Source organism: Carya illinoinensis, chromosome 12 (assembly GCF_018687715.1).
Source record: "Carya illinoinensis cultivar Pawnee chromosome 12, C.illinoinensisPawnee_v1, whole genome shotgun sequence".
NCBI lineage: Eukaryota > Viridiplantae > Streptophyta > Magnoliopsida > Fagales > Juglandaceae > Carya > Carya illinoinensis.
In genome coordinates this window covers 26,357,130-26,370,383 of record NC_056763.1, presented here as the reverse complement: position 1 = coordinate 26,370,383, position 13,254 = coordinate 26,357,130, and the positions used below count along the sequence as shown (strand labels likewise).

Genomic DNA, 13,254 nt, shown 5'->3' with positions numbered 1-13,254 from the left:
TATGAAAACAATGCCGTTGATGAGAATAAGAACCACACAATTTGGAAGTGAAATACTAGATCTATAAAACAAAATTAAAATTAAAAAAATATATTCTAATAATAATTATTTAACTTTTAATTTTATCTTAACTCATTTTATTTTATCTCATCTTGTCTGTAAAAATAAACGAGACAAATTACACAACGAAAATGGGACACGAGCAGTGTGTCCCAAGCCACTTTCAGATGCGGATATATCAACACTCCTCTGAATATTATCGTGTGGACATTATAAATGCTGCCATACATCCTACCAAACTAACTTACATAATTGTTCTCTTCTATAAAAATAAGGAAAGGAAATATTTTTACAAGTTTGCTCATCTCAAACATATATAAATCACATTATTCATATATCAATTTTACCATATCAATTAGCATAAAAAAATATTAATTTTTGATTTTGTTTTATAATTACCATGAATCTCATGATAAGTGACGTAACGCTTTTAAGGCTAACAGTCGATGATTGTAATATATTGAATGGGAAGATATTAATAAAAATTACGTGTTATTGTGTAAAACATACCTCATACCATTGACACGATAAAATTTGATTTGTAAATTTTTTTATAAATTAAATTGTGTCATACCAACAATATGAATAGTACATTGTCCACGTCTGATTATAAGTCGTCGAGTAATAATAATAATAATAATAAGGTTAGCAATTGTAACAGCCCGCTAGAAATTCAATTGTGAAATTTCTATTAACTTTAGGAATCTCGTGAAAACCCTATAAGTTTTCACGAATCCATTAATCGTATAGGTTTTTGTCTAACTACATAGTTAGTGTTATTATTTACTATGGTATCAGAAGTGTATTTTTGATTATTGGAGATAGTTAGAAGTGTCAAAATGTATTATGATTTGTGCCATTAGACTCGGAGGGTTATTTAAGGTCTTATGGCGCAATAACATTTTTTCATATTTTCGGACAAAACATCTGTTCAAAACTGTAGATATTATTGGATAAAAAGAAATATTTTGAGGTAATTTTCGTGAATATTATTGGGTAAAAATATTTTGAGTTGATTTTTATAGATATTATTAGATAAAAATATCTTAAGTTGATTTTTTGTAGATATTATTGGATAGAATATTATGAGATAATCTTTTATAGATATTTTGGGTAGGAGAAAACCACACTCAACTCTCAACTCCAGCCTTATCACCTCCCTTATCTCGTCCATAAATGTGTCCAGCCAGCACCCATGAACTTATCTTCAATTACACCTTCTAATAAAAGATTATCAAACACTCTCTCTCGGACAGATTTTAGGAGATCTTTTGCACGCCCATTTCAAAGCTGTTGTAAGTGTTTTATCATAAAGTCTCGTTCATATAAGTTGTTCCTTTTTGAGTCTAGTTTACATGGATATCTTATTTTTTCCATTTGAAGATCATTTGGTCAGTCAAATATTGTGTAAACTATAAAAAGGTCATTCTGGGAGATAAACTGGAGAATATGTTATAGTTTGGAGTTTTTGACCAAGCTAATGGATAGATATTGGTCCGAAATTTTTATGGAGTATTGTTAACATGTATATGTGACTATTGGTTGAGGATTTTTGCATGATTAAAGGTTTTGATGAAAGATTTTCTTAGATTTAGAAACTTAGAAACTGGAAGAAGAAAAACAGTTTCTGTTTTGAGAAAGTTTAACTCTTTGGTGGTCTAAACCTATTCTAATGACTTTAATAATTTTATTGGAAGATCCTAAGTATCTTATATACATGTTATATTATTATTTTGAAGATATTTGATGTTAGTTTCAAAGATATGAAATTTTATGCAAAGAGATATTCAAATAAGCCAAAGTGTGGATATTCTTGGCTAAATTTATGTTTTGGTTAATTTCTAACCATGTGATCTTGAATTAGAAGCTTATATATGTTTTAGGACATCTTTTTAAACCATGTGATGGTTTGGTTTGAAGATCATATATTTATAAGTCATAGATCAAGAGATTTATCAAAACTAGTTGAGGAAAAAGTTTCTGTTTTTGGACTAAGTGTAAAACCAAAAACTCCAAATGTTATTTTGTGATTTTGGTGACTTTGGTTTGATGATTTAAAGCATGGTTGATGTTAGGATGATATTATGAATATGTTAGAAGTAAGATTTGATTTTTGAAACTCTTGGAGATGTTTTGATTTAAGGTCAAAACTTGTGATTCAAGTGCTTGGATCTTTTTACAAAAAAGTTTGGTGTTGATTATTAGCTTTTTCTAAATGGATGTTTTAAGTATGGTTTTGAACTTAGGATTGGAAGATGTTTGTTGTAAAATTTTGGTTTAAGCATGAGTTTTGAAGTTGAAAAGAATTGCAAAAAAAAAAAAAAAATCAAGGGAAATGGCCTATGGATGTTTCGGTCATAGTGTGTTTTCCATAGTTGTGTTTTGTTTTAAATTTTTCTGAGTTGATATTTAAGTTTAGGACAAAATTTACATAAGGAATGTAAATTTTGGAAACTTTTGGAATTAGTATGCAAAATCCTTAAGTTATGAGTAAAACAGTCATTTTCCCACATGTAGAGAGTAAAATGAAAATTTTACTCTTTAAGTTAGTATTTTCCATATTTCAAATTATTAGTGATTTAGTTCTAACTTTTAGAATCACTAATTACAGTTCCTCGTGATCGCACTTAAAATTTTATAAGAAACACGGAGATCGAGGTAAGTTAGCTTTTAACTTACTAGCAGTCTACTGTGTATGTGTGCTAAGTAAAGGAACTATAGTGTATGTATGTATGTTATCATATATGTCATGCCATGCCAAGTTATCACGTAATTATCTATTATACAGAATTTATTCTGTCATCAATTTTTATCTGTTACATAATATATTCTGTCATGTATTACTGTACATTACAAGTATGTCATGTTAAATATGTTGTCTATTATATGTTATGCCATGTTACTAAATGTTTCTATTTCAAGTTGGTCATGTATTTCAAGTTATGTTCAAATCACGTTATGTTACGTCAGTGCTCCAGTCCTTTAGTTTTCTAATCACGTTTCATCTTGAGTACATTCAGTTTGTGTAGAATACATGGGGCCATAATAACTGTGGAGTATGTATTTAACAGCATTGTGATGTGTAGAATACATGGGGCCACAACAACTGTGGAGTATGTATTTACACGTAGAATACATGGGGCCACAACAACTGTGGAGTATGTATTTTTCATGTTAAGTCAAGTTTCAGAGTAAGTTCATACTAAGTCAAGTTTCAGATCAAGTTCATGTCAAGTCAAGTTCAGTTCATGTTTCAATTTAAGTTATGTCAATTATGTTATATTGTACACTAAGTTATGCTTTAATTATTTATGAATTTGATTATACATTTATGTTTTTACTGTCATCCATGCATCATTAGCATGTGTGGAAGTTTTTTGTTAACTTGCTGAGATTTGAAATCAAATCTCACTGTGGTAGTCCCAACTACCATTTCCCTCGAATGGTAGATCTTGTTACAGGACCTGAAGGAGGATCAGGAGCTGACCAACTAGACACAGTCGATTGAACGACAGTGCGTCGTTAATGTTAATATAGTAGTTAAATTACTACTTGTACGATGGAGTTGCATCTCCAGTACTTTTGGATCATAACTATTTTGGACTAGTGTTGTGATTTTAGTTGTTCAATAGGTTTTTATGTATGGAGTATGTTTTAAGTATTTGAGATATTTTTAATTTGGTGCATAGTATTGCTAAAAAAAAAAAAAAAATTATCCGCTGCGAATATTGCATATTGTTAGATGCATGTTAGGAACATTGCATCTTATATGTCATGAACGGGGGCAGGTAATCTTGTGTTGTATGTCTCGACGCTTCAAATTTTCATTCGATCCCAAATGAAATTTGGGGGTTTCACATCAATTGTCTATAATGCAAAGCACTTAACTAGTTAGCTTTTAAGGTATTTAAAGAGGTAGGTAAGAAGGTGGGGGAGAAGGTGAGGACAATTGTAGTTAGCAGTTATATTAAATGGTAGGTGGTGACACTAATTCCACATTGTGGGCCAGAAGCCGTCACCTTATAACATTCTTATTAATATTTAAATGTAAAAATATTATACTTTTTGATTATTAGAACATTAAAATTATCTATATTGGATTAGGTAAAGGCTAGCTACAGTATATTTTAGCTACATTAATTCTAAAATTAAAACCAAATTTAATAGTTACTATACACACATTAAATATTTATTTATTTTTATTTTTTTATAACACTCTTCTTTTTATTTATATTTACAAACTTCTTTCAATTTCTTTAAATTAAATAGTAAAATATGATAAAATAAAATAAATTAATAATTAAAATATGATAAAATAAAATAAATTAAAAATAAAAAAATTTAATATTTTTTAAATTATTAATTTCTCATTACTATATAATAAATAAATAGATAATCTAACATGAAAATCTGATGTGAATAGTTAAAATCAAATTTATTTTATATTATTTTATTAATATATAATAAAAAAATAACTATTTCAATATAAAAATTTATATAAATAAAATAGCTAAAATTTAAACTCATTTTATATTCATCAAAAGTTTAATTTACATATACATAATCTAATAATAATGTTATTTTAAACTCCATCATTTTTTTGTTTATTTGGGGGCAGGAAACAGTTGGCCACCAAGCTAAGTTCAAGTCTCCTGCAAAGGAAATTACGAATCCCACTGTACAGAATAAGACAATTCATCTTTCTCATTGGATCATCTTGTGGTATTATATAAGCCACTTGTCCACCATTTTAGAACCTTTACTTTATCCGGATTCTTTCTTTCTATTTTTCAAATTTAATCCCAGAAGAAAAGTATACGTGTGTGCGAGAGGAGAATGACGATCGGCCCGAGATGTGAAAAAATGTCGATGAATCGAAGTGAATTGATAGGTAAGCAAAAATAAACATCCTGTAATTAAAAAAAAGCTTATAAAAATGAAGACCCACTTACTCTGAGTGCACATTTTTTTTTTGTTAAAGACCAAAAAAATAAAAAAATAAAAGAGTAGAGGGACGGTCAGTGTAACATCTCTTTCTCAACTTGACTAAAAGGACCATCACTGGCTATATCAGGTTTGGATTGACCCCAAGGAGGGGCAGTCCGTCTGCAACCCTATTAAAGTGTAAAGTCTCTCAAGATTTTGATTTACAAATTTTATTAAGGCAAACTGTTATGGACTTATAGAGAGAGAATACCCAACCATAACCTTTGTTAGAGTGGTGTATGGTTTGAAATCATTATTTATTTTAAAAATTTAAATTTAAGAGAAGATGTAAATATTATTATTTATTTTATATTTTAACGCTTTTTTTTATATTTTATGTGCAAATTAGATTCTTTTTAAATAGATAATTCAATAAATAAAATATTTAATTAAAAAATAAGATATAAAATTAAGATTCCAATTCAAAACATTTATCATATATTATCTAAAAATATTTATCTTAAAAATTTAAGGGAATAGAAGGATATAAAGATGTAAATAATATGTTATTATTATTTACGATGATTACGATTCTTGGTAGGGTTCAATCAATCAATCCCCGTGCCTGATAAGGGATAATCATGGGTTTTTACAACAGAAATCAGCAAGTCTAATCAATGAACATGATTGACCTTGGGCTGATTATGACTCTGCCAAGAACAGGAAAAACGCGTGTCTCATCTGCACTAGATGAGAATTCTATTTGAATCATAAGAGCACCCATTCCCATAGGTTGAAGCAACGATCCCACTTAGGATCATGATCATATTTTGCTCATTCTGTTCTGCATGCATAAGAACATAAAACGAAGGGAACCAGACAAACAAACACCATGCAAGTGTGGGTCTCCCATCTGTGCCTGTGGGTCACAGGTCACTTTGGGTTCTCTCTCATTCTCGGGCACCTTACCTATAAAGACAAGTCCAACGTCTCACCTAGCCAATCCACAGACATATCCACACGGCCATCCTGATCTGACACAAACAGAGCAGCGATATTTGGGATTCATCTACCACCCCCTTTTCCCCCACGTTAACTGCTTCCTCATCTTTTCTCTGCCGTTCTAGTGTCTTTTACTTGACCCCCCCCCCGCGGGGCGTCTCGTTTCCACCGCCATTTTTAATTCTTTCTCTGTGTTTGTGTTTAACGCTCAATGATCCAAATGCCATAAACGAAAAAAAGGACAACCACACCTACTCGCAAATTATACATACATTTCATGGCAGCAACAACTACAACTCACCTCAAAGCTCAAACCCAACCCACTAAGCCCAGACGCCGCAAGTACCGCGAGACCACCATCTCGGCTTCCGCCTCCGCTACCACTTACTCTCCTGGTCACTCGAGTCGGAAGCTCGACCCGCCCACCATTGTCTCCCCCGACCACCACCCCTGGTGCTGCCCCGCTTCGAAACACGTATCAACCCCTCCTCCCCCTCCGCCATCTCCTCCGCTTCCGCCTCCACATACCCGCCGCGCTACGAACTCGAACCCGGAACCCAATAACCAGTCAGCATTTTCCTCATCTTCGCCTTCCGTTTCGCCGTCAACATTTAGGATCCGATTCTCTCCTGGCAGTCTATCGCCTGTCATGGACTTTTCATCCACCACGATGAACGGGAACGACTCGTTCCCTTCCAGCTTCACCAAGTTCAACTCTGCCCTCACCGCCGGGCTTCTAAACCCAATGTCGCCACCTCCCCCGTCCGACAAAACGATCCGATCCAGTCCGACCCTTTTCGAAATGATGGCCAGCGAGCCCGATCTCCACCACTCCAGAGCCCAGATACCACCTCAAAACGCCGCCGTACCAGTTCTCAAACCTCAACTCCCACAAATCTCACTCCAGGACAAACAAGCCCTAAGAGTGCAGCGAATCTCCGAGATCTTGTCTAGCCGCAGCCCCGGAAACCAGTTCAACGACACGACCTCGAGTGACATTAAGCTTACATTGAGCTCCAAGGACGGCATCAGTGTCTCCGTGAATCTCCATCGTCAGATTCTCGTGGCCCACAGCAGGTTCTTTTCGGTCAAGTTGTCTGAGCGGCCCGCGGGGTCTCCGTACATCGTGGAGATCGCGGGCTGCGACGACGTCGAGGTTTACATTGAGACCTTGAGGTTGATGTACTGTAAGGATCTGAGGAAGAAGCTGATGAAAGCGGATGTTTCCAGAGCTCTTGGCATCTTAAGGGTAATGTTTCTTTTTTCTATTTTAAGGTCTTTGGCCTCTGTTTCGTAGCAGACAGACTGTAGGAATGGACGATATATTATAAGAAATTGTGGGTTTTGCGAAGTGCTGCTTGGGACTTGAGAAAGCTACAACTTTTGTGCTTAATTTTATGCTTTTGGGGGTATATTGAAATGGGGCCCAAACTGTTTCTGTTCTCGTATAGGTATCGGCTGCAATTGGGTTCGATGCTGGGGTTTTGTCATGCTTAGAGTACCTAGAAGCTGCCCCATGGGCTGAGGATGAAGAAGAGAAGGTGGCTTCGTTATTGTCAGAGCTCCACCTTGACGGCGTCGGTGCCGGGGAAGTTTTGAAAAGGGTTTCAGTCGAGGTTGCTGACGATGGTAATGACAATGAGGAAGTGCTGCTTAAACTTATACATTTGGTACTTGAAGGTAAAGATGAGAAGGCAAGGCGAGAAATGAAGGGATTGGTGTCGAAGATGCTTCGCGAGAATTCGTCACAGAATGACCTTCGGAAAGAGTCGTTGTACTCGGCTTGTGACGGGTGTTTGCAGTTGCTTCGCCACCATTTTTTGCGGGCAGCGGCGTCCGACTTACAGGATGTAGTTCAGATTGCGCGACAAGCAGATAATTTGCATTGGATTTTGGATATTCTGATCGATAGACAGATTGCTGATGATTTTTTGAGAACATGGGCATCAGAATCTGAATTGTCCGATGCGCATGCTAAAGTGCCTGCAGTTCATAGGTTTGAGGTTAGCAGAGTTACGGCCCGGCTATTTGTTGGGATTGGGAAGGGGCAGCTATTGGCTTCTAAAGATGCGAGGTGCTTGCTATTAAGAACATGGCTAGAGCCGTTTTATGATGATTTCGGGTGGATGAGGAGGGCATTAAAAGGCCTTGATCGTCACTTAATTGAAGATGGGCTTTGTAACACGATTCTCACTCTGCCTCTATCTTGGCAACAGGATATTTTGCTTGCTTGGTTTAACCGTTTCTTGAACTCGAGTGAAGATTGTCCAAACATACAAAGAGGTTTTGAAGTTTGGTGGAGGAGGGCTTTTTTGAGACGAAATGGTGAGCAGGAAGGACAACGACCATTGCGAATTACAACTGCAACTGTTGAGAACTAAAAGTCATTATAGCCGGAAAGGTTGGTGCTCTGATGGGTCTGTTGTCTCCCATTTCCTTTACTTGGTCTCACTTTGGTCACGATCCTTCATCATTGGTTATATTTTGTCTGTCATCTTCCTCTCTAAACATGGACTTCTTCCTTTCTAAACCGGGACAAGCAGTTCTTCATCATCGAGGAGTAAATTTTTAATGGGGACGTGTATTTGACTTGACTTGGAAGAACCTAGGTTTAGCCTGGAAGAAGATAGAGATCTTTGGAGGCGCAAAGCCCGTGTCGTGCTGAGAAGTAGACCGAGTATAATTGGTTGTTGGACTAACAAAAAAAAAAAAAATGGTTGTTGGTTTTTCTGTTTAGTTCGACACTTTAATTGATTATGTTTCTCTACTATACTCTGTATTTTTTATGGTTCTCATGTTAGTCCAGTAGTTATGATCTTACAGGATCTTATTTGTAGTTGATGATTGTCTAATTGGCGGATTAACTCGTAAAGAAAAGAACGATTGTAATAGTCAAAGCGGAATCAGTTGTGAAATGACATATGTGTGGACTGGCTGTTCTTTGCTTGGTAACTAGGCTTGGTTCTTGCCTAGTATTCCAGGTTCAAGTAACCAGTTCTCTTTCTTTCAGCACGAAAGGTAGTTTGGATTTACTAGATTGACTATATTATATGAATAGTTATAGTTTGATATGATTAACTGAGCCATTCAATCGCAGTAAAAATTTCTGTGTAGGCGAAATGGTCAGGGTGTTGAGAGAGTCACTAGCGACGACATAATGGAATGGAATATTTACTGCCTAACCGATGAAGTATTATGTACTTTACCTTACACAAACTGCATCTATTAACACAACGTGACAATAGCTATGGATGTCTAATTTATTCATGATATGTCTTAATTCAGCATCCAAGGGCTTTTGTTTCATTATTCTTGAGTTTTAGATCTTTCTCGAAGAAGTCTTTTATATCAAAGTGAGATTGATCTTTGTACTGCTTGTAGTTCATTTACATTTTTTCAGTGACCAGTGGTTTCCAAACATCTAGCTCCCAACAAGCACTGCGTTTATCTTTTTGCCCATGGCCCTTGCCATATTTACGTTGACTATGATCAGTATATGATTTGTTCAAAACAATAAAGAATAAGGATGATGGATGCTCTTTTTGCTCGATGATAGTTATTTAGGTGGTTGCACGGCCCACGGGAATAACTTCTGCAAGGGTTTTCTGTGGGTATACAATTTGTTTCTTCTGTAATCTTTGATTCTATAATCTTATTATTCTGAGCAGGCTGCAAGAGATTCTGATTCTACTAAAATGTAGAAAGCCAGCTTATCCCTCTTTTAACTCCTAACGAAATGCAAATTGCAATAGTGAAGACTGGAAGAGACAGCTTGGTGCACTTCCTGCGAGATAACTAAATTTGAATTAAAATGTTTGGAAAGTAAGATGAAAATTTTGACTTGATATGAAAGTTTAAAATATTATTTTTTAGCATTATTATTATTTTAGAATTTGAAAAAGTTGAATTAGAATTTGAAAAAATTAAATTATTTATTATATTTTATATGAAAATATAAAAAAATTATAATGATGAGATGAGAATTTTGAATTGAGATATTTTTACCAAACGTGGGTTAAGCTTTACAGACAAAAAACAATCTGGGATTTTGGATGCCGTCTCGCTGCCCTTTCGTGAAATGTTCTTCGCCAAAACGCCTCTGATTAGGGTCTATATGTTGCGTCTTTCTCTCATATACTCCAAATTCAAATAAGGAATTATATGTGATCTAGAAAGTTCTCAAAACTTAATGGTTGAAAACAGTATATTTATTTTCCCATTTGCATGGTTGCAAAAGATAGGCTGCTGCTCAAACCAGAGAGGACAACGAGAAGGCTTAAAGAGTTTATGAACATGTTTTTACTAAATACAAACAATGACCTTGAATAATACCCTTAACTCGGATCTGTGCTACATTCATCATCAAAGTGAGTGAAGAAGGAATTCATCGTTGGGCAATCATAGTTTAGTTCACCTGGTCTTGCAAATTTTTGCCTAGTCAAAAAACGAAAAACACAAAGGTTAGCCTAAAATGATATAACAATGCAACATCTAGAGCTTTACCGCCAGGCAGAAATTCGAGAATGTGACTAGTTTTTACCATTCCTGATCCATCAGCATGTCATCTGTCAATCCAAACTCTCTTAGCTCTTCTTCGGTGTGATGCACTAATAAGCTGTACCTGTAATAATATTGAATTTGCAGAATGTAAATATAGTTCAGGTTCCTGTGGAAAATAGCGAGAAAAATAAAAGAAAAGAAAAAGAAATACCTCCCACCATAACCTTTCTCCATAACAAGGGCTTTTCCATTGCGAAAGTTATTAAGCCCCTCGAACTGCTCCACTGTCCATTTATACCATCTCATTAGAAACACTCGGAGTGTTAGGCCGTGCGAGACTATCACCAAGTTCATGTTTGGATTTCGTTGGCCAGGTGGCTGAAATCGTCCAACATCAATATCTGATCTCAGCGTTTCTCTGAATCCTGATGCATCCATATACATAATAGCATTGAACTCTTCTGTTCTCATTTGAGGTAGAATGATTGTCAAACAGTAAAGCTACCTGTGATTCTATCATAAACATCGGCTGCAGATTCCCCATTTGGAAAGCGGTAAAAGAAACGACCATAAAGCATGCGAATGGATTTCTCTATTCTCATCTTCTCTCTATCCTGAAAATTCCCTTTTATGGAGAATTGCAAAGGAAACCCAATTAAAGAAACTTCTTTTTAGAATCCAACAATCGCAGCAAGGCAGATGGGTTATGATTGGTTTGGGGACAGAAAGTTGAAGACTAAAGTAAATTTTGGTGGGTTTTAAGCATTCCCCAGTATTTACTGGGAACTTCTTTACCGTTATTATTAATCTCTCTTTTTTTGTATGTTAAAAAATTCGACCAAATGAAAAACTTACCAAAATCTTGTTCTCTTAGACGAGGCTCTTCCCTCAAGCCAGCAATTCTTGAGCGCTCAAATGGCCGAGCTAGATTCTTTAGTGTTTCAAGTGTCCTTCTGTAGGGAGAAACGTAAAAGTAGACCTTCCAACTATCAACTTTGTCCTGCTCAATCAACTCCTTAATCATTTCCCCACATTCCTCAGCTTCAGCCCTTCCTTTCTCCGTCAGTGCAATCTTTGGATCAGCAACTCTTGTGTAAACGCTCTCATCAACATTTCCTTCACTCTGTCCATGTCTAACCAGGATTATTCTGCGAGGCCTAGGAGGTGGAACTTTAGCAGCAGACCATCTAAGAGCATTCTTTTCAGGAAAAGTAGCCAACCCATTAATATCAGTCAGCTTAACAGATTCGCTAATTGGGTTCTCACAGCATTGGATGAAGGATTTGGAAGTAAACCTTTTTGGGTGCAAAACTGAGGCTGCAGATAGAGTGGGAGAAAGAGTGGCTGCAGCCATACCTTGAGAACCAGACACAAAAGATAACAAAAATTAGCAGCTAGCAGAAGCGAAAAGGGTCCAGTTTGAGTCATCTTCATGCGTGTGACCTTAACTCTTGGTGTTCTAGTCATTTGCTAGGACAGTTTCAGCTCTCAGCTCATTGGGGTAAAATTCAGCTCCTTGGGCTTGATTGGTTATGGAGGAATGGGGGACCGATGTCCCAATAATTTGTCCTTTAGGATGAAAAATCTCAAAAGCATGACTGCGACTGATGATCTAATACTTGAATGTGTGGCTGTGGTTAAAGTTCATGGTCCTGCTAGTCTGGTCCATAAGTTAATTGGGCCTATGATTCTTGTTTCCCTATGCAATGACCCAGATTGGGGCTTAGGCTTTGAGACTTACAAGATTTTGGGTAATCCCAGTCCACACTTATTTGATTAAACACAAAATTATTCTTTTTAGTACATACCCTTCCTAGTGCCATGTATTCTTTACATAAATTAAGATTCCATTAGCATTTCGTAATAATATAATGTAGTTTGAGTACTATTTTAATCTGTCATGGCTTTTCCTTGTTGATCTTGAATCCCTAGCCTATTAAAAATTGATTCCCAATCTCCTCACTCAACAGATAATTTATATATGTACGAGTCTATGAGATCATGTTTCACTCCTATACTAAATAGAAAACTTGAAAAACATCCCCACATCGAATAATTTGATCTCGTCTCTAGAGTCACTTATACGACCTGAATATGATATATATTATAAAGTCGGTGTGTAGAACATACCTAGTAAAGTGTTTACATAACATAATTTAATTTGAAAAATAAATTTTAAAACTTGAATCTTATAAAACAAATATTATCATTTAAGTAATTTAAATAGTGTGTTTTACACACCGACTTGAAAATAAAATAACTTATATATAAAAGTCATGCTAGTGCTATTTAAAAATCAACACAGATGGGGAGGAAAGAAATGGTTTGTTTCCTCTTATTTTATTTTGTATGGAGCCTGTAGAAATGTTTGCAGAGAAAAATCATCATATTCTATGATAGGCTCTTTTTTCATACAAATGATCATCTCATATCATCTCATTGTATCTAATCTAATTATTACAACTTTTTTAAGCGCACTAAATATGTAAAAGGTCGTTTTAGGGGGCTGTGCGTGTATATATATATAGCTTAAAAAAGGTATTTTGACAAAGAGGGTTCAATTATTTGGAGGTAATTAATGTTCATAGTGATTGTGTGTTTAATATTTAATGCCATGGATACATTAATGCTTATTCAAACTACTTGGAAAAATAAATTAAAATAAAAAAATAAAACAAAACCAAATTAACCGCCGGCACTTGAGATTTATGAAACTTATTAGCTAGCGAGCTGTAAGCAATAATGCCGTGCATGCCCATCGGCAGA

At 35.4% G+C, this 13,254-nt stretch overlaps 2 protein-coding genes across 2 annotated transcripts; one reads left to right on the top strand and one right to left on the bottom strand.

Moving 5' to 3' along the window:
- The first annotated feature begins 5,866 nt into the window (after positions 1-5,866).
- On the top strand, positions 5,867-9,005 carry LOC122290237 (BTB/POZ domain-containing protein At1g63850-like). The gene is made up of 2 exons (XM_043097835.1): positions 5,867-7,237; positions 7,440-9,005. The coding sequence occupies exons 1-2, from the start codon at positions 6,266-6,268 to the stop codon at positions 8,367-8,369; spliced, it is 1,902 nt and encodes a 633-aa protein (XP_042953769.1). The 5' UTR covers positions 5,867-6,265; the 3' UTR covers positions 8,370-9,005.
- A 1,169-nt stretch (positions 9,006-10,174) lies between these two features.
- Positions 10,175-12,004, bottom strand: LOC122288965 (phosphoglycerate mutase-like protein AT74H). Its single transcript, XM_043095807.1, has 5 exons — positions 11,344-12,004; positions 10,994-11,113; positions 10,700-10,913; positions 10,529-10,609; positions 10,175-10,422 (listed from the first exon to the last, which is right to left on the bottom strand). The coding sequence occupies exons 1-5, from the start codon at positions 11,840-11,842 to the stop codon at positions 10,323-10,325; spliced, it is 1,014 nt and encodes a 337-aa protein (XP_042951741.1). The 5' UTR covers positions 11,843-12,004; the 3' UTR covers positions 10,175-10,322.
- Positions 12,005-13,254: the final 1,250 nt, after the last annotated feature.

Excerpts from the sequence above, each read along its gene's own strand:
- LOC122290237 (XM_043097835.1), top strand. The coding sequence starts at position 6,266 with ATGGCAGCAACAACTACAACTCACCTCAAAGCTCAAACCCAACCCACT. Across the intron at positions 7,238-7,439 it reads GAGCTCTTGGCATCTTAAGG|GTATCGGCTGCAATTGGGTT; the intron begins GTAATGTTTCTT and ends GTTCTCGTATAG.
- LOC122288965 (XM_043095807.1), bottom strand. The coding sequence starts at position 11,842 with ATGGCTGCAGCCACTCTTTCTCCCACTCTATCTGCAGCCTCAGTTTTG. Across the intron at positions 11,114-11,343 it reads TCTAAGAGAACAAGATTTTG|GGAATTTTCAGGATAGAGAG; the intron begins GTAAGTTTTTCA and ends TCTCCATAAAAG. Across the intron at positions 10,610-10,699 it reads GAGAAAGGTTATGGTGGGAG|GTACAGCTTATTAGTGCATC; the intron begins GTATTTCTTTTT and ends ATATTATTACAG.